Source organism: Lutjanus erythropterus, chromosome 5, assembly GCF_056507025.1.
Source record: "Lutjanus erythropterus isolate fLutEry1 chromosome 5, fLutEry1.hap2, whole genome shotgun sequence".
In the NCBI taxonomy this organism is placed as follows: domain Eukaryota; kingdom Metazoa; phylum Chordata; class Actinopteri; order Lutjaniformes; family Lutjanidae; genus Lutjanus; species Lutjanus erythropterus.
In genome coordinates, this window is record NC_139321.1 from 41,649,313 (window position 1) to 41,670,630 (window position 21,318).

Sequence of the window (21,318 nt, forward strand, 5' to 3'; positions counted from 1 at the left end):
TCTTATCAGTGAAGCTTGGGTGAGTTAATCTGTGCATAAATAAACATTCATGACCATTTACTACCATTTCCACATCACCTTGTTTTTTTCTTAAGTTTTGCTGACCTTTAATCCTTTGTTGAGAATTTACTTGAACTTGAGTCTCTGAAGTTTAGAACCTTAAAGAAAAAGCATTTAAAATATTGTTCTAATTGATTTAATTGAATTTAAATATTAACCATTATTCACTTTCTCTTTAACAAGTTTAAAAGTTTTAATTGTTGAAATGGTTTTTTGGGTTTTCTAAAACTCAAAGACTCAAGTTTATTTAAAGAAAAGTAAATTATCTCAACAAAACATTATTAGCTGGTAAAACTTTTTTCTTTTTATTTTTTTCAACTTTTTTTTTTAGTATAGGACATTGTAGCCTACTTTATAAATGAGACTCAATAAGCACACTTGGGCAGAATTATTTTTTTCCTCATCACAAAGCAGTCTTTGAGAATGACTGCTCTAATCTGTTATAGCTCCAATTTATGAATTCAGACATTTTGAGGTACGTAGAGAAGTGAAGACGTCAGCAGTGCAGAATCTGCAGTGCAATCACAACTACACCGTTTACAGTAGGTCTTTATGTGCTGCTCCAACATTTAGGGACTGACATGTACTGCTTGATTACCTGGAGGTACAGTATTTCCTGAGAAACCAGATTTATTTAACAGTGATTAAAACTTGTTAATACACCACAATTCGGTCAAACTTTTTCCTTTTCATTTTAATACATTATCTCTGATGAGAGGAGCTGTTTCAAGTCTCATCACACAACTGACTGATGTGGCAGAAACAAAAACAGAACGGTTTCAAGAACACAGGAAAAGTAAAAAATGCTGAGTCAAGCCAAAAAAAAAAAAAAAAAAAGACAATCTGCATTTGAGCAGTGTTGAAAGTACAAGTGCATCATCAAATCCTCAATGCTGTTTATCAAGGTAGAAAAGAAAAAAAAGAAAAAAGAAAACCAACAACAAAGAAACATGATATTGAAAGAAACTAATGACAGGATTGCCCGTGTAAACGTGCCTTCAAACAATCCATTCATGGACTTTAAGGTTCAAATCTTCTGCAAGTTTGAAAGAGCTACATAATTAGCACGGCATTATTAAAATCTCACTTTGTTTTATGTAGCAATTAATGATTCTCTTATCCATTATACCGAAGAATTTATTTGAATGATCAAGTTTTTAGCACAGTTTAGTATCATTAATCAAAAACAAACACTTGAAAAATAACAAAGGCATATTCTGGATGAAACTTCAAAATGATGCTCAAAAGAAATTCCCTGCAGGGAAAAGAGAAAAACATAAAGAAAACATTTCAGCATAAAGGATTGAGGTCGGTGAGTTTTCAAGACCCGTCCACTCATGCATTGTAGTCTTTCAAGTGGCTTCATCCCGCTGTATTCAACTATGGAAGAGTTATGTGAAGTAGTAAGAGCTTCACAAAGTGCCGTTGATATTTATCAGACTTCAGAGCAGGGGTCAGTAACCTTCAGTATCAAGAGACCAAAAAGGTGGGAGAAATCTGTCTGGAGCCTCAAATGTTATATTTTGTTTTTTTCTTAGTCTTTTTTGGATTTGGCATCTATAGCTAGTCCAGACAGACGTAAGACTAGCTACATGCACAATTTAGAGGAAAAGGTGACGAGCTATAGACACATTTCAGTTGTCAAAATGTTATAACTTTCTTTTCATTCGGTGCATCAGTGATACATTTTCACAGTTGGAGAATATAGGAATCACTTTAGGCCTGCAATAGAGATAAGTGAAAATAAGAACCATTCATTATGTCAAAGCCACAGGGAGCCACTGCACAGGGTCAAAAAAGCCATATGGGGGCCAGAGCCGCAGGTTGCACACCTCTGCTTTGGAGGGCATAATAAATGACAATAAATACAGTTTCAGTTAAGAATGTGTAATTATAACATTTTCCAATCGATTTGCTACTCTATATGTACAGTAGTGATTCAACATTCTGCCAGTTTGTAAAGTTTTACATTTCCTGGCCATGTGGTCTGCAGTAATTATTTGTTCAATTAAACAAAAAGTGTTACAGGTTGAGCAGACCCCCAGACCCCCACGCATCTCATTTCACGATCAATTCAGCTGGTAAATGACTGCCTTCACAACAGTCACACTGAGTCAGTCTGATCATATGTGCTGTGTGAAGGAGTCTTCCTGTAGCTCAGTTGGTGCAGCAGCTGCCAGTTCAACTCCCACCCTCGGCCCAGTTGCTGAATGTCATCTCCTCTCTCTCTACCAGCTTTCCTGTCATATCTTTAACTATCACCTATCAAATAAAGGCAAACCCTCCCCCAAATAATCTTGTGAAATAAAGCCTCTGCTCTTTTTCCTGGTTTTATTTCTTAAATATGTATGAAACTGTTCTGTTAGTAGACTGTAGAGCTGAAATGGTAAGTTGACGAGTCAGTTAAAAATAAAAATTACTAAAGAATTTAGCATCATATCATTTATGCCAACAATTTTCTGTTTCCAGCTTCTCAAATATTAATATTCTTGGGTGTGAATGTGTATATATGTCAACCTAGGCTTTGGGAAACTGTGTTGGGTATTTTTCAAAATTTTCTGACTAAATGATTAACCCAGAACCAACGTGATGGATTAAATAGTCGTCAGTTGCGGCCATAGTGGTCTGTGTTTCAGGCTAAATGAAACCATTTTCAGTTTCAGCAGATTAAAACAAAAGAGAAAAATAAAAATAATTCATGGACAAACACATAATAGCACTAACAGGTGAGCTTTGATGCTGAGCTGTGACAGAAAAGTGACAAACTGCAGAATAATCAGCTACTCAATACTGTTGTATACAAACAAGAACACCCTTTCCATAGTTTGTCTTCTCGAACATATGCTTGGAGAGAGTGATGTAAATCAATTTCAATTAGTTTTTAAAATTGTTCATGGGCAAAATTGGCCTTTCTATAGGTCTGGATGAGAGCAACAGTGACAGAGGATAAAATAAATGAAAACAACTCTGCACTCTTTCCAAGGCTTAAAACATAGGATAATACACTTGATTTTAATTTAGATGGCTCCTGTAGTGGCCACAGTTACATCATGATGTTGTTTTTCTGTGTGTGTGAATCTACTATCGTCTTCAAATAAATAATCTGATAAAAAAAAGAGTGGAAAACAAAAATACAAATCTAAATTACCATTTGGTACCAAAGTTTACCATTTTGTAGCATCACATCTGCAGCAGAAAAAATGCAAGAAGGACTGGAGACACCTGTTTGACCACAGTTTGCTAAGAAGAGCTTGCTTAAGACAGTCAGCCTATTCTAACCCTGCGATGAATGATCACATAGAGACAAGGAGAACAAAAACAGCATTGATCAGTTGCCACTAGTTCTGCACCGTCCAACCAACATCACAAGTTACTATAATTCACTCCCAACGCAGTGCTTCAAAGATATAAACATTTGTACAATCGTTAGAAAAAATTCACATTGGATGTGCTTAATCTGTCATCTGGAAACAGTTCATTCCACAGCAAACACCTCTCTGATAAGATTCTCTTTTCTCTCCTCAGTAAAACCTTTTGTTTCTCTCCTGTCTCTTCTGGAAAACTACAGCTCCCACCACAGCACACACTACAATTCCCAGCAGTGCACACAGCAGGAGCAGGAAGACCTTCCAGCCAGTGAGGGGCGTGCCTCGGAAGTTTCCAGTAGGATCGTCAATGTTGTCTGTGAAGTGAGAAGAAAGTCCTTGTTCACTTTCAAGTTCAGTTCAGAATTGCTGTTCAGCTCATTTGCCATTTTATTATACCATTTTCAGTTTTGTCTCAGGTTCCAGGGAACATGCTTGTGACGGAGTAAAATAAATTAATGAGTAACAATATGATGAAAAAGAATATCTGATACCAACAGTGCATGACAGTTATGGTAAAAAAAAAACAAAACTTTCAAACCTATAGGGCTGAGAATATGAATTTATAAAACAGATATTATGGCTGGAGTATTTCTTTAACTTCTTCCATTTTCCCCTTCCAACCACAGACATATTTTATGATTGTGATTTTTAGTTATTATATCTGATGTTTAAAGGGCAACTTTAAACATCAGACGAGGCGTTTTCACACCTGCTTCATTTGGTCCAGTTAAAACAGACCATAGTCCCTTTGCCCAATTAGTCCAGTTCATTTGTGTGAACCCTGGTGTGGACCAGAGAACCAGGAGAAGACCAGAGGTATTCTGTGAGGAGCAGTCTGCCCCCAGTTAGACAAGGGCTGGATTAGGCATCTCAACTGCATTTATTTGGTAGAAAACCCTACGTATATAAATATAGGTACAATAGTCGTGTAGCACAGGGCAGGTCTAGAAGTACATTTACATACGACAGCAGCAGATACACAGAACCGACACAGCAGAAGGGCTTTAACAACAAAATCAGCTGAGCTGCTGCAGAATGAAGTTCTACAAAAAGTAACATCATGTCCCACATCAGCTTGCAATCCTGCAAGAACACTGGTCTTATTAGGCCGACTTTATCTGACATGTGTGGTGCAGACTACTGCTGGACTCGCACACCAGTTGGTTCTGACTGTCTCAGCTTAACAGAAGGAAAACATCAAACAACCTGCTTTATTCAATTTAGTTACATTATAATATGAAGACAAGTAAAATATGACTTCCATGAGGCTGTTCAGTCTGACAGCGACAGATCACAGGTGATCAACTCTGCAGCTGCAGTGAAGCTCAAGTTGTTCAGTCTAAAGCTGATTAACATAAATGTTGTATTTCTGCCTCAGCAACTATTAAAACCACAATATAACACACTACATGTCAGGCTGAACCCACATTTCTCCTTGTTGCATTTAGTGTTGGAATATGACCAGTGTGTTTTGACGGTAGCTGAGGTTTTACCTTCAGGTCCAGAGGTTGAAAATGTCTCATTTTTGTCAAGAATATTAATCCTTAGCAGCCCTTTACCAGCATGTCCCTGTAAAGCATGTTTATTTTATATACTGAAACATTTATCACAGTAATGATGGTATAACAAAATCTGTCTCGTGGGTGAGCGTGACACCAGTAAAGTACATCACGTTTCCTATATGCAGACGTGGAAAGAGTAGCAATTCTAAACCAAATTTCCTGCAACTTTAATTTACCTTTAGGGGACTTGAGGAGGCTGACACTGGGCTCGATCTTGGTCCAGTCCAGGTTCTCCTCCTCAGGAGTGTGTTCCACCATCAGCTGGTAGAGCTTCATAGAGATGATGTCATGGTTATCTGGAAAATAATATACAAACTTAAAGTATTAGAAAATTGATCATAATCTGTAATAATATTTAAATATTTTTATATAAAGCTTTGTAAAGAATACATTATACAATACATTGTTAAGGAATGTAATGACACGTTTTCACTTTAAAATGGTTTAAACTTGATTACATAGAGTTTAAAACAAATAGATCAACAAATATGAAAAAATAAATTGTTCAGTTTTTCAAAACTTCTGAAGTGAATATTATGACTTTTTTACTTTAGTTTTTTTTAGTGTGCAGCTTTCAAGCTCTGACCTACCAGACAGATCTCCTGTAGCTGCTGAGGCACCGAAGAAATATCCAGTAGGAAGACGAACACCTCCAATGTCGATGCACTCCTTCCACTCATTCTTGTCATCCACATCAACCATCACCTGGAGTATATACACTGGATGTGAGTAATACAATACAGCACTGCAACAAGTTGGACTCTTACATCCTGAGTATTAAGCCAAAGAACACAAGTGATTTTATAATCACTCAGTTATGTCTGGGTTATATACTGCCTGGTCAAAAATAAGTCACCACCTGGATTTAACTAATCAAACAGTTAAGATCTTTCCATTGGATAATTACTGCAGTGATTCATATGTTTCAGTTGGTAACAAGTTATTGAACCCTAACTGATGCAGTGAGGAGCTTCTCATTTCTTAAACAACCACGTCAGAAGACACATCCTGTGGTCGAGGAAAAGATGTTACTCTGTTTCAGAAGAAACAAATTATTGGCCTGCATCAAGCAAAGAAAAGAACTGAGGAGACTGATGGAAATACTAAAGTTGGATTAAGAACTGTCCAACACATTATTAAAACCTGGAAGGATAGTGGTGAACCATCATCTTCAAGGAAGAAATGTGGTCAGGAAAAATCTTGAATGATCGTGATCAGAGATCACTTAAATGTTTGGAAATGCTCTTACTTTCACTATTGGGTTTATTTCGCCACACACACAATGTGAAGAGACCTCAAGGGATTGGGACTAACAGCTGTGGAGCCTTAAGAAAACCACTTATCACTCAGGGTAATCAAAAAAATGTTTCAATTTGCTACAGAACATAAAGATTGGACTGTGGAGTGATGGAAAAAAGTCATGTGATCTGATGAGTCCAGATTTACCCTGTTCCAGAGTGATGGAGGCATCAGAGTAAGAAGAGAGGCAGATGAAGTGATGCTGCCATCATGCCTAGTTCCTACTGTACAAGCCTGTGGGGGCAGTGTTATGATCTGGGGTTGCTTCAGTTGCTCAGGTCAAGGTTCAGCCCAAAAAATGATGTCAGCTCACTTCCTGAATATACTGAATGAACAGGTTTTTACATCAATGGATTTTTTTCTTCCCTGATGACACGGACATATTCCAAGATGACAATGTCAGGATTCATGGGGCTCAAATAGTGAAAGAGTGGTTCAGGGAGCATGAGACATCATTTTCATACAAGTTTGGACACCACAGAGTCCAGGCCTGAACCCCACTGAAAATCTTTGGGATGTGCTGGAGAAGATTTTACACAGCGGTCCAACTCTCCCATCATCAATACAAGATATTGGAGAAAAATTAATACAACTCTGGACAGAAATAAATGTTGTGACGTTGCATAAGATTATAGAAATGATGCCATGGAGAATGTGTGCCATAATCAAAGCTAAAAGCAGTCCAACGAAATATTGTGAGTGAGTGTGTGACTTGTTTTTGTCCAAGCAGTCTATATTTAAACAGTATAGTGCGTCAGTTTGGTCCTGAACAGCTCAGAAATTCTTCACCCAATTGAGCAAAATTAAGAGAAATCATGTATTATACAGAAGAGTTTCTCTACATACAGTGAGTCTTCCTTTGGAGTAACGAATGGCGAGGTACGTGTCATGCTCTCTGTTTCTGATTTCAGCCGAGCAGCCTCCTAGCTCTGATGATCGGCCATCTTTGCCGTGGTCGTAACTCACAGAGCCGTTGTTCACCATGGCCGAAATGTACGGGAAGGAACGCTGGTTACAGGAAGCAAAGAATCAATAAATAAATCTTTAAAAAAAAAAAAACACATATACATACACATATTCTTAAATAAAAATGATGGTCGAAATAAAACAGAAAATGAAATAAAAAGCCCACATGATACATATCATGTTTACTGTCCACACAAAGGCTACCTCCACACTGCAGGCATTTTTAGGATCAACTGGTGGTCATATTGGATGTTTTGAATTAATGTTGAGAACAAAACTTGAACATCAATACATTTCCCATACATAACTGCACTGTGGGTCACAGTGCATATAATAATCATTCAATTTAAAGGGTAAGTTTTGTGTTTTTAACCTGGATTTTTCCATGTTTGTGACAAGTAGAGAGAGCATTTTTTAATTGGTCCAGTATTCCACAAGGAGCAGACAGCAATCTAATTCTTATGGTCCATTGCACACAGTCAAAATACATGTGCATACAAGTGCTTGTTTTTGCCACAGACAGGCTCAGATTGTTACTTCCTTGACAGAAACAGCAATTTTATCATCATCATCATCATCATCATCATTCTCATCTTCATCCAGACTCGACAGAAACAAAATAAATCTTGCTTTGCTTGTCTTTATTTCTGACAATCACCAACTCTGGTTTGGTGAAATAAACCCTTTAATCATCAAATAATATGTGAAAATATCAGGAGATGAGCAAGAAGGAGGTTGGACATCAGAGAAGCAGCGGTGATTAAATGGCGTTTGGAGCCAGAATATTTTCACATCTAATGTGGTTATCATTATCTTATTCTTCAATAAAAAGGTCCATCTCTGTAGTGATCCTTTTCATAATGTTGTCAGACACTTAGAATAACAATCTGAGCCTGTCAATGACAAAAACAGGCACTTTTAGTGATCTTACTTTGACGGTGCACTGTTGCCTGAAAAGGACTACACTGTAGTTTAGTTTAGCTTCTGCCGGCTGCATCACTTTCTCTGACAAAAACTGTTTCCATTAGTTACTTAAAGCCCTTTCACACATGCACTGCAAACCCCATTATCATTATCCAGACACTACCCAGAAGACCTGTATGGGTGAACAATTTTTTTAGCCTGGACTTAAAGGGATAGTTCACCCAGAAATGGTGACCAGTTTTCAAATGTAAAAAAACAACAGAATAAAAACATAAAATGCATCCATACTGCTCTTCTGGTGTAATCCAAGTTTCCTGAAGGCCTAACTTGCCAAGTTGACTAAAAAATGTTATTTACAGAATATTTTTAGCCTGAATCTTCACTGTAGAACCTGAGCTTGGAGCCACGTTTACATGCACACTGTCTGAACTGGCTGTGTGTGTAGTGTGACAGTGTGCAAACGGCATGTTGGAGCTTTAAGAGACTTGGCTTATGCCAGACATGCAGTATGGATGCATTTATATATTTTTTTTCCCAGTTGTTTTTTTTACATTTGAAAGCTGGTCACCATTCACTTCCACTGTTTGGGAGATTCTGCAACACTGTTTTCCTGTGAAACTCCAGCAGTGTTTTGTGGACTACAAAACTGAACCCGACCTTCAACTGGCGTGACGGTGAGTAGATAATGACTGAATTTACATTTTTGGGTGAACTATGCTTTTAAGGTCCTTTTTTTAGAGGCCATGTTGTCCTGATTTTAGCTTGGAACACTTTCAGCTGCAATGTGAATGTAGCATATTTCACAAAACAAGTTCTGATTAAATAAAACAACCTCCTTTAAAGACATTTAGAAATGTTCAAACAGCACAATTACTGCCAGAGAGCCATCATGCTCATGAACTTGAGTGGTTAACTGACTTTTTTTCTGTAGAAACAAATAATGAGAAAATATGACAAAATAAATTCTGTGTTTTTTTAAACTGATAACATACTTAAGAAGTTCTGACAACATGCCCATTTAAAGTGAAGAAAAAGGAAAAAAAAATTGCACTGAGACAGCATGCTGATGAGGAAAACCTGAGCCACCACTCACATCCGTCGCATCATCGTTAGAGTAAGTATCTATAAACACGGCCAGCCCGTGGAAGAGAGCATTGTTGGAAAACACAGGCCCTGCAAAGAAACAAGCTGGTCAATCGCCTCGAGCCACACACACACACACACACAACACACTTACATCCATCCCATGGAGGTCATTGCGGAAGGTATCCAAAAAAATAGCCAGGCCAAGAAACTGATCTTGGTTTCCAAACACAGGGCCTAGGATGGAGGCAGATGAGGTGAGACGTGAGCAGACAACTCCAGACATGTTTCTGTGGTCAGCAGTGATGACAGCAAGCTGAGATGGTGAACAAACATCTGGACAAGATGGCACAAAGCTTTCTGATGGAGCGAGCATGAGACTCCGTTTTCTAAGCATTTCAGTGATCTGTGGATTTTTTCTGATTTACCATAATCTAACATTTGCAATTATGAGAAGACAAATTTTTTTAATCTTTTTTTTCCATGTGTCAAACAGGAAGTGAGGAGCAAAAAGCTACAAAGGCACAAAGTAAGAAGACATTTTTTCACCAAAAAGCAAAGTCAGGTCACTTGTGCTCGCATACATACATACATTTTAAAACTGTAGGAGATTTTGTGATTTCATAATTTAATTGTTTTTTTGTTTTGGATTTGGACAGTACTCTGCCAGCAGGAAAAACCAGAGCTGTCATATTGTGGTCTTATTTCAGAGTCAAGCGATGACTATGAAGGAAATCTTGTGAGCTGTTCAATTCGTGATTGAAGATGTTTCAGGAAACCCTGATGTATTATGCAGAAGCATTTACTGAAGCTCAATCAAGGAGAATGGAAGAGCAACACAAAGTGAATCACTGTGCAACTGCCACCTAATTCTGAATGTATCCTCTTGTTGAGGAGTATTGAACATAGATATTGTAATGTATACTTTTCCTATGTCACATTTAGATCATTCTACTCCAATTCTATGTCAGACTGTTTGGTCTCAAGGTAAAGTACAAACATTTCCTCCTACAGCCTTTGTGTCTGGAGGATGGAGACAGCATCATCAGGCCTGGCTGGCCCAGAGACAGAGAGGAGGCAGAGATAGTTTAATTATATCCACATATATCCAAGTCTCCTAAAGCCCCAGCATGCCAAGCTGAGTATGTTTTTAGTCTGAATCTTCACTGTAGATCTTTAGCTTGGATCCACGTTCATGTACACTCTGTCTGAACTGTGTGTGTGGTGTGATGGTGTGCAAATGGTGTGTTGGGACTTTAGGAGACTTGGATTAAACAAGATGAGCAGTATGGAGGCATTTTATGCTTTTTTTTTTTTTTTACAGGTGTTTTTTTTTTACATTTGAAAGCTGGTCACCATTCACTTCCATTGTTTGGGAGATTTTGCAACACTGTTTTCCTGTGAAACTCCAGCAGTGTTTTGTGGACTAACACAATAAACCGGACTCTAAATCAGCATGAGAGTGAGTAAACAGTGACTGAATTTTCATTTTCGGATGAACTATCCCTTTAATTATTTTAATAAACACTTCTTAACAAATTTGCAACTCTAATCAGATTTGTTACATATTACAAGTAATAAACTATCAACACTAAAGGCTTTGGTACTGACAAAGGCAAACACTGGAGCTGCTTCACCAGTGAGGTGAGCTGTGAGAGAAAAGAGGGCTGCAAGTGTTCCCCAAGTTGCAGTAAAAATGACAATTTTATGACCTGTTTCTATGATGACAAGCGTGCCCTGTTTTCCATTTACACGAAATGTGCCTACAGGATTTCACTCGAACGAGGCGAAAGTGACGGCTTTTCAGTCATTGTTCCAAGACTTTAGTGGCTGTGGTTACATCCATCTAACAGACAGCAGCCTCACTGTAGCATTCGATGTGTAAGATTTCAACCACTATACTACTGGAAGGCTTTTATTGTGATGAAATAGCAGGAAATGCAACCTTATTATTATTATCATTATTATTATTTTGTATTGTTGTTCATTTAAATGTCGCAAGAGAGCAGTGGTTTAGAGAAAAAAGCAGCAGCTACAGCAAAGTACTGCTCTCTGGGTAAATCTAAACTTCAACAGTAGGATGGGAGAAGTATGAAGTGAGATCAAGCTGGGTGCGTTTATTCTCCAAAGGTACTAATTCAGTCAGCAGTAAAGAACCAAAGCCAACATTACCTGGATGCAGTCTGTCCTTTGTGTACCAGATAGCAATACCGTCACCATGGAGATTCTTCTTTCCTGACCCATGAACTTTAAACTGCACATGCATTTCCCAGTCCTTCAGGTGACAAGGCTGTAGAACAGAAACAGAAAAATATTTATTTTCTATGTCAGCATCATGAAATAATTACACACCACATACATAGACATTTCAGTCCAGCAGAATGAATATACTTCGCAAATGACAAAATACAAGTTTATCAGTTATGAAAGTACACATTTCATCACATTCATCAATCAAAATTAAACATGACCTGGGGAAAATGTACGTATTGTGATAATGACAATCTCTCCCCAACACAGAACTAACAAATACCAACGAGAAACAACCTAATTTAACTGCATGAGGCTAAACAGTTTAAAGACAGCTGGACAGAGTAGACATGGCTTTAGATGAATCTCATGGAAGACTTTGGTATAAATGACATTATATCCTAGTCAGACTGGAGATATGAGCTATGTTCGCATTTGTTCCTTACCACAGTATTCCAGATGGATCCCTGTTTGCTTCTCTCATCTGGAGTGAGTCGGACATATGAGCTTGTCACCAACGTGCTTCCCCAGAAGTCCCATTGACTAGTAGGGCTGCTGCCAACACCTGAAAGACAAACAGGTGAAAGGTTTACAGGAGAACGCTCATTCACAGTGTGCTCTGTTGTTTTCTTGTGTAAACATTATCACACCAAACTGCTTTCAAAGCACCTGGCCTTTTTTGATTTCAGGTGGGCTCATGTGAGCAAAGAGGCACACCTTGTAAAACATGTTGTAGAACAAGACAGTTACTCAACAATTACTGACTTTTGTTGAAGAATGAACACCGGCAAGTTCCTGACATTTTCCTTCACCTGCACCGTTTTGCTCACACCCTGAGCAAACACTTTCCTTTCCTGAGGGCTCGCAAGTGTGTTGATTTAATGTTGCACATTTTGTCACCGTGAATTACAGATAATTTGACTCATAACTCAATGCAATGCAAATTACATTCTTGCAGTACATGCTGCATTCCTCGACCTATTTAACTGTAACACCTTGAGGCACCTGCAGCACAGAATTTGATTGAGTGCAGTGATAAACTTGCTTTACAGGCTCTGCAACCTCTGTCTCAGATTCATTTTTCAAGGTTTTGCTAACAACAAAAAACTGAGTACAATCAGTGATTAACATGGTGAGCTTAGATTATCTTAAAAAAGGGAAAATAGATCCATTAATTTATCAGAAATTAAAAGACCATACCAGTAGCCAGCAGCTCCCTAACAGCACATAATCTACAGGCTACTTAATGTTTTTGATGAGAATTTTTAAATGTATGCAAAAGCTGCTCAGGTGTATATTTCCTACTGTTTAGGCATCCACTGGATTCCATTCATTTCTCTATAGTATGAAAAGCCTTTACCTTACTTTTAAAGCTAACTTGTGTAATCCCTGACAGTGGACATGTGTGTCCATGTCTAATGGCATGCACAATGTCAAATTACATGGAAATTGAGGAAAAGCAACTAATGCCTGAAAGAGCATTGAAAATGCATTCACATCTCTATAAGACAACAATATGGTATGCAAAATGGTTTTTGACTGTGTTAACATGTGCATTAGTATCCTGGTTTTGGGCCTTGTTCTGCTTTTGATCATACTCAAGATATGGTGTTTGCATGCAACATGAAAAACTTGGTTATACATACTGTGACCCTGTATAAATGATCATAAGAGCATCCAGGTTTCTGATGATCTGCCTGCAGGTGGATCTTGATTTCTCACCATCTCAACCACTATGAGATGGCTCAGAAATCCATGTTTACATATCACAGTATTCTGGTTTTTATTGGAGTACTCCAGGTAGTATATCCGGGTTTTTACAACCAGGATATGGTCTTATCTTAAAAGTTGTTAACATGCAGAAAACATAACCATAATACTCCAAAACCCAAATTATATCCAGGATACTAGTTGGCATGTAAACACACTCTTCTGTAGTAAATTGCCTGAAACATGCAAAATCACTTATATGGTCCAAATCTGAAAAGCAAACCACAACAATGTCCCACAGTGTGTGTAGCTAAATCTTAAAATTTACATTTAGCTGATCAAAGTTTGACTTTCTAATACCATGCCAATTCCAAAAAAAGTTGGGGTGCTGAGTAAAAGATTAATAAAAACAGACTGCAATGGTTTGCAAATACTTTTAAACCTATATTCAAATGAATACAGAACAAAGACAAGATATTAAATTCTTAAACTGAAATATTTTATAGTTTTTTGTCCATATACACTCATTCTTAATTGGACTGCATTCTGTTTTTATGCATGTTTTACACAGCATCCCCATATTTTTGGAATTGGAGTTATCACACATAGGGCTGCACAATTAATTGGAATTGCAATAAAATTGCAATATGGCCACGTGCAATAACCAAATCGCAGAATCAAATCACAATTTTTTGAAAAAGGAAAATGTGTAAGAAAACAGCATTATAATGCAGTGCTGTAGTGATGCAGAGATGAAGTGGCCCAAAAATCTTGTTCTCTGGATGAAAGAAAACATGTTTTTTTGGTTCAGACCTCAATAACCATCACATCATCACGATTTTATTTTATTTGTTTTAGTGAACATGAAAAGTGTAATGCAAAACTGATTATTTCCACTAATCGTATCACAATCATAATTTCAGTTAAAATAATCACAATCTTTTTTGTTGTTGTTGTTTTTACCAAATTGTGCAGCTCTAATCACATGCAGGGAATATAAACAGGTCCAGCAATGTTAGTATGACAAAAGTATATGTTTATGTTAGGTCTGCACAACTGATTGAAATGTAATCAAAATAATATGACCAAGTACAATATCCAAATAACATAAAACTAAAAATGTGACAAAACAGTATAATAATGAAATACTGTAGAGCTGCAGAGATGTTGTGACCTACAAATCTTGTTCTCCAGATGTCTGGTTGGTACAAACCCCAACAAATGTCACAACGTTTTGATAATTAAAATAATTTTCAATCATATCACAATCTCAGTACCTGTCTAAATAATTGCAATATAATTTTTTTTAACTCTATCAAGCAGCCCTAAACAGAATATGCCAAAAAACAAATAAAATCCATAGAGCCACAATGATTAATCTGTTAAACTAGTCACCAACTAACGTGATAATTGATGAGTCGTGTTTTAATGAAAATGTGCAAATTCTCTGATTTCAGCTTCTCAAATGTGAATAATTTCAGGTTTCTTTAGTCCACTTTGAATATCTTTACAGACCAAAACGCTCGATTAATAATCAATTAATTGAGAAAATATTCAACAGATTAATCGCTGTTGAAAACAATCATAGCCAGGATACTATTGTGCATGGAAACGAACAAATTCACAGTAAGTTAATTGAAACATGCAAACTCACTTGTATGGTCCAAAACAAAACATAAAACAATGTCTAATAGTGTGTGTCGTAGATAAATCTTAAAAACGACATTTTAGCCCAGTTAAGATTGGCTTTCTAATATTACATGCAGGAAATGTAAACAGGTCCGGCAGCACGTTTATGACGAAGGAATTTACACATTTATACACGTTTTTGGACTTTTGGATAAATTAAGATTCTATGTTTTAGCTAAAAAGGTATTTCATTAACTTTTTATGTGACACACCCCTGACTGCTTATATTACATGTATTTGGAAATACATTTAACAACTACTGATAAATTAGTTCGTATAAGTGGCCAATAATAACACAGTCAAATACATTAATTAGCCAAGAAGGTGAAAACGTTGCTAACTAACTTCTAAACGCACTGAAAGATAAAAGGAGTGATGAGAACATCAGGTTAGCTAACGAGCTAACAGAGCCATGTTACCTTGGTAAGGTTTCATTAACGAGTGTTCTCTCTTCAGATGTTCTGTGTTTCCGTCCGTTATATCACAGTTCACCAGACACAACTCCAACACCACGAATACCACTGACGTGCTCACAAATACTCTAAAACTCCCCATGTTGTTCAAAAAGCTTCGTAGAGAAACTCTCACAACAAAATTCTTACTCCGAACTCCATAAATCGAGCCGGTCCGTTTACTATTATCCTCCGGACTCAAACAACACAATTCCAACGAGTATCACCACACTTCCTGAACCGAGGAGAACGTATTTTTATCACTGTAGTATTTGTGAAATAATATATGTATAAAGTACAAAATCTTAGCGGTACAAAAAATCCAGTTATCTTATAAACTTCAGATGTGACGACATAGAGGAAGCTTTAAGACGTGTGTGTTTCCACACGGAAGATTTTAATATATGGCGGAAATTTTACCAGCCAATCAGAGATAAGCACATCGCAAATCGCGCCAATCACGGAGCACTTGGTGTACACTTGTTATCATGCTTGATATCCACTAGATGACGACAAAAGCCAAAAAATGAAAACACAGGTACAGCCTGTAGTTTTCTCTGAGCAAGGAAAAGTGAACAGTACACTTAAGTAAACTTAACTAAATTAAACTAAACTAAACAGATTAAGCAGGTGTATTATCATCATTCTATGTGCAATATGAATCTGCCCTATACACAAAGGTGTTCATCCAACTGCTGACTCTTGTTATATTGTCTACACTGTTTTTATTTTTATATATTTCATCTGATTATATTGTTCCTATTTTATCTTTCTATTTACATTTCCTCTGTTTAAATTGTTCATTTTAAAAATATTTTCTCTTGCTTATATTTTTTATATTTTATTTTATATATGTATATATATATATATATATATATATATATATATATATATATATATATATATATATATATATATATATATATATTATTGATCCCTCTTTATATTTTTTTATCCACTTTGTTGCTGTAACAATTTTCCCCATTGTGGAACTAATAAAAAAATATTTTATTTCATCTCAAACTAAATTTACAAAGAGTCACCTGCTGTATATAGTGAAACAGTTTATTACTTTTATTGCAATATGAGAGTGTAATTCATAGTAGGCCTATACTTTTTAGATAGTAAACATATGCAAGAGCCACAATCTGCTATTTGGATAAAGGATAACCAGATGTCCCCTTTTCACAGGGACAGTCACTGTTTTTGGAGGTCTGTTTCCAGCTGTAGCTGTCCATGGTGTTAGTGTTAATTGTCTGTCTTCTCTGTCTTGTATGTATATGTGTTGAATCATTGTAGTTTTACTATTTTCTTTAGAGTGCTCCCTCGTTTAACATAACTTCACCATGCTACTATGAACTGTGATTTTCTGACAGTTGGCATGTACCATAGTTAATTCCAGTACAGCAGTTACCATAGTCAAACTACATGAAGTTTTTCTTTCTTTTTTTTTTCATTTTAGTAATGTGGTCACTTTAACCAAAAGGCAGTTCCCTATCCCTAACTCTCTAAAGTAGGGCTTCAACAAACAGTTATTTTCATTATCAATTAATATGCAGATTATTTTCATGATTAATTGATTAATAATTTATAAAATGTCAAAACAATATTTTTTAAAAAAGTGGTGTTTTGTGCTTCTTTTGTCCATTAACTTGCTTATGACTACGTGTTTGCATATGCACTCCTACACATTCATATGCATCATGGCTGCCTCATGTATCCTGTGTCCATTTGGAGCAATGGTTGAGCGAATCCTCAGAAGTGAACGCATACATGAACACAAAGAATGTCTCCAGCTCAAAACACTAAGACTCTTCATTAACTATCAAAAATGACAAAGAAAAGCAGTAGATCCTTACAATTAAGACACTTGGAAAAATGACTGAAAGGATTAATTGTATTAATTGTAATAAATACAGGCCCAGTTGTAGCGCTGGTTCTATTTACCCCCCATAAGATTGACTTTTGAAACTTTAGCAAAGACCTTGTACTCTGGAGAGCTGAGAGGTTGTGTTGATCATTGTCTGCAGTTATCCCCACATACACCCCAACATCTCAAAGATGGTTGGTAATTGAGTCCCTCTCTTCCAATTGATGGCAACAAAAACATTTGTTGTCTGCAAAGAAACTGTAAGCAGTAAGTGGGGTTATTATCTGACTGCTGTGACCCGTGTTTTCTCTACTGGTCTACTCACCATCCATTTCTCATTCTAGTTTACACATTTGTTTCACCTGAAAATGTCAAGTTCTTGTTCAAAATCTGATATTGTGATTATTACATACTGACTGCAACAAAGTCTCAAAGCTTATACTTAGAAGCAATCACCAAAGTCAGAAACATTTAAAGCTGAAGTAAGCAATTTATTTTTGCTGAGTGGCTAACAGACAATTGAGTGGCAGTGTTGGCTTTCAGCTTAAATGCCACAAAAAATACAAAAAGCACAGACACTGGATTCCAGGCACTGACAGGTGGATCTGCAGTTGTCATTCAACGCCAGGTATGTTGGATTTTTAAGTTAGATAGTATACTGACTCATGTTACTTATGAATTAAAAATTTAACATCTTTAATTTATATTCTGTGCAACAATCATGCATTATGCATGCTCAACGCTGCTGCATGAGACCATGTGTCTCCAATAATGTCATAAAATAAAAATATCTGTACAGATCTGTCTACATACAATCACAATATCCTCTGGTGTCCTCGGCTATTTAATCTTGCCAGAAGATCCCGACTTGAAGTAATGTTGTGACCAAGTGACCACTTCTGTTTGCCTTCTTTACTTTGTGGGTTTCCACAGTGTTGACATCAGGTCCATATCAACATCAGGAAAGCTGATTCCTGTCCACATGTCAAGGTCCATGAACCACTGTGTCTTTGGTAAGTTGGGCTTTAGTCCAACTGCCTTTTATTTAAGCAGCCATTTGTTTGTTTTGCCTACAAAAGTCAGCATTTTTGCTACTCTGACTCTGACTGAGTGATGGCTGTTTTATCATAAACTAGAAGGATGCACTCAGTAGAGTACAGATACCTACCAACACTAACTAACTAGTTACATGTAAGTAGTTACTCTCCAGCACTGCTTGCATCCTATTAGACATTTGTGTGAAATATTTTCATAATGGCTGTAAGAATTCTTGGGTTATGTCCAAAGACATGTTTCAGATTCAGTCATTTCCCTCATGCTGACTGAGGATCAGGTTTAGGTTTTTAGTTCACAAAACACTGCTGGAGTTTCACACTCTAAAATGTAATAGGCAGGGCTGTGCAGAGAACTTTGGAGGGGCAGGTGCTCAAGGTTAAAAGGGGGCCACGAATTTGCTCCATGGTGCTGGTTCATAATCTGCCCTTTATTACTTGTAGTGCTAATAATAAAGTAAAAAATAGGGGTGCTCCCATAGCTCAGTTGTACATGTCACCCCATGTACTGAGGGTATTGGTCCTCTGCAGCGCTCGCTGGTTCGATTCCCACCTGTGACCCATTTGCTGCATGTCATTCCCCCTCTCTCTACCCCCTACAGCTGAAGATATTACAGGAATGTCATATCTTCAGCTGTACCTATCTAAAAGGAAAAAGCCCAAAAAATAATAATAATAAAGTAAAAAATAATTAAATGATATAGAAATCATGTATTATTTAAATGTGTTTGTGCTTTTATTCAGTTTGACTATCCAGTTTGTGAAAGACAGCAAGGTTATAAAAGTTATATATTTTATATTTATGCATATTGTATTGAATTTGTGTGTATATATACAAATGTTATAAACAAGTACTGATATGTTTAAATGAGAGGTTGAGAAAGTCACAATTCAAATTCTTCTAATTATTATTGTTATTGTTGTATTTATACTGTATTAATCCAAAATTATGTGAATATGCATGTATATTGCATAGTTTTAGTGAAATAACAGCCTATGCCTCATTGCCTCTAGAAACATAGGAAAAACACTGCAACTAACTTGAAACACTCTAAATTGTGACAAGTTGAGCTTAATTAAAAGTATCTAGGAAACCGATTGCACTAAAAAAGGTAAGTAAATATAACTAATAGTCTTAAGTTAAGCTTACTTCATATCTACTTGTTAAGTTTACTTTAAATCTAATTGCATTTACTTAATTTTGAAGTTATTTAAACTTAAAAATAGCAAGTATAATGAGCTTAATTTTTCTAAGTGTTACCAACTCAAGTAAGCCAAGTTAGTCTGACTTATCTGAACAGTTGTGTTTACTCAGTAGAATCTAGGAAACCGATTGCACTAAAAAAATCAAGTAAGCAGAATTAAGAATGATAAGTTTGCAGGCTTTTATTTGAACAAAATGTAATTCTGTGCATCTTAAGCCAAGGCCACTGTTTGTGGAAACAAATGAAATTTCACCATACAAACAAATATGTAAATAATCTTTTATAAGCAAATCTTTCTAAACAAATGTAGAAACTTGCTCTGACATTACTTAAGACTTGCAAAAGAGCATTTTTCAAGCTGTGAAGTTTTGGTCTCAGGTTACCTAAACCCAGGTTGAGCATCACCCTCTGAATGAAGTCAAAGGTGTTCTTTATCTGAAGTCTCTGAAGAGCGTATATTAGTCCAAATGTAACACAAAAAGCTTCTGCGTGGCTTCCAATGTCATCCACGACGATATTACCTTCCAGTATGATAGCAGTGCTGGAGGGTTCAAGGTGCAGGGCATGTGGACATGGCTGCTGTCTGTCTTCAGGTATAACAGTCAATACCCCAACAGGAACTTGTGTGACATCTGCAATGGTATCAGTGTCCTGCAGATATAAAGGAAGGTTAAAAACTAATTTGAAAACTTTGGCTTCATAGTGCAAAACCTTCAACATACCAAATTCTGCAAATTATATGTGGCACCCTGGACATTTCAGTGGTATTATTTATGTTATTAACTGGGCCACCCCTCTTAATTTTTCTGATTGCTTATTGCTTGTGTAGACCCACCTGATTTCAAACTGGACTAAAGTAGTTGTATCTGTCTGCCATCATGGTTCCTGCTTTGTGGGCATTAAATATAGTGTAAACGCAGGTTTCAAAATTACAATCCTTGTAAGGGCACTGTACTTTTTGGTGCATCCAGATATGTGTCCGTAAGTGTGAAAAATGGCTACAAATGGCTCATTGAAGTCACAAAGCTGACATCGGAACACATTTTTTTGTGGCATCACAATGATCATCAATCTGGGAGTGTGCTCTTGATAGATGTACCTTAAGAGCATTAAAAGACTTGAATGTGCAGGAGCACTCTTTATGAACACATGGTAATGGTGATGTTCTTGTGTATCTACCATGTTTCAATCTATAATGTTTAAGTAATTGCCCTCTCTTTTCACATGTGAAGATGCAAAACTTACATGTCCACTGTGTTGGTTGTCTGTCGTCAAGCTGTAAAAAAAAAAAAAAAAAAAAAAAAGGTCACAAAAATGCCATCAAAAATGGCTCAAATACTTTATCTGAAGACATTTGAGGTCACTGAATTTTGGCAGAGCAAGCAGGGCATCTCTTATTGGCATTTTTGCTCATTCTGAGATCCAGAATGACCACAGCTAAACAGTTCTGCGCAATACACATGTAAGTCAGGTTGTTCCTTAGTTGGTTCTGGCTGTGGTCATTCTGCCCTGCATGCTCTGCCCAAATTCATTTACCAAATTTGTAAATGCTACTTTGAAGCAGAATAACAAAATGAAAGAGTTATGGTAGGGGTAATCAATTATGATTTGCAGCATCATCATGTTTAAGCTACATTATAATTTAATTGTACATTACAATTTATATATTAGCACAAGCTATGGCACATTGACTCACTTTCGCTGCTTTTCTCTTGCTCTTGTCTTCTCACTCCTTTGGAGGAGAGAAGAGAGTGTGTGAGACAGGAGAGGAGAGACTGGGCTGGACCATAAACCAGCCGCTCCGCTTTCACCCGCGGGGTGTTTGCAG

The 21,318-nt window shown here is 36.8% G+C and overlaps 1 protein-coding gene across 2 annotated transcripts; it reads right to left on the bottom strand.

Annotated features, from left to right (window-relative positions):
* Positions 1-1,692: 1,692 nt before the first annotated feature.
* lman2 (lectin, mannose-binding 2) lies at positions 1,693-15,723 on the bottom strand. Of its 2 annotated transcripts, none has more exons than XM_084719821.1 (8): positions 15,331-15,723; positions 11,959-12,077; positions 11,435-11,552; positions 9,273-9,352; positions 7,136-7,297; positions 5,581-5,695; positions 5,167-5,286; positions 1,693-3,742 (listed from the first exon to the last, which is right to left on the bottom strand). In XM_084719821.1, the coding sequence occupies exons 1-8, from the start codon at positions 15,464-15,466 to the stop codon at positions 3,582-3,584; spliced, it is 1,011 nt and encodes a 336-aa protein (XP_084575947.1). In that variant the 5' UTR covers positions 15,467-15,723; the 3' UTR covers positions 1,693-3,581. The 2 variants fall into 2 exon arrangements, with proteins under 2 accessions (XP_084575947.1, XP_084575946.1); XM_084719820.1 differs by lacking the exon at positions 9,273-9,352 and adding an exon at positions 9,417-9,499 and having other exon boundaries at positions 15,331-15,721.
* Positions 15,724-21,318: the final 5,595 nt, after the last annotated feature.

What these genes read in the sequence shown, in the direction of transcription:
- lman2 (XM_084719820.1), bottom strand. Translation starts at nt 15,466, where the DNA reads ATGGGGAGTTTTAGAGTATTTGTGAGCACGTCAGTGGTATTCGTGGTG. An exon ending in GATCCATCTGGAATACTGTG is followed by an intron (nt 11,553 to 11,958) that starts GTAAGGAACAAA and finishes TCTGTTCTACAG; the next exon opens with CCTTGTCACCTGAAGGACTG. An exon ending in AGCTACAGGAGATCTGTCTG is followed by an intron (nt 5,287 to 5,580) that starts GTAGGTCAGAGC and finishes ATTATTTTCCAG; the next exon opens with ATAACCATGACATCATCTCT.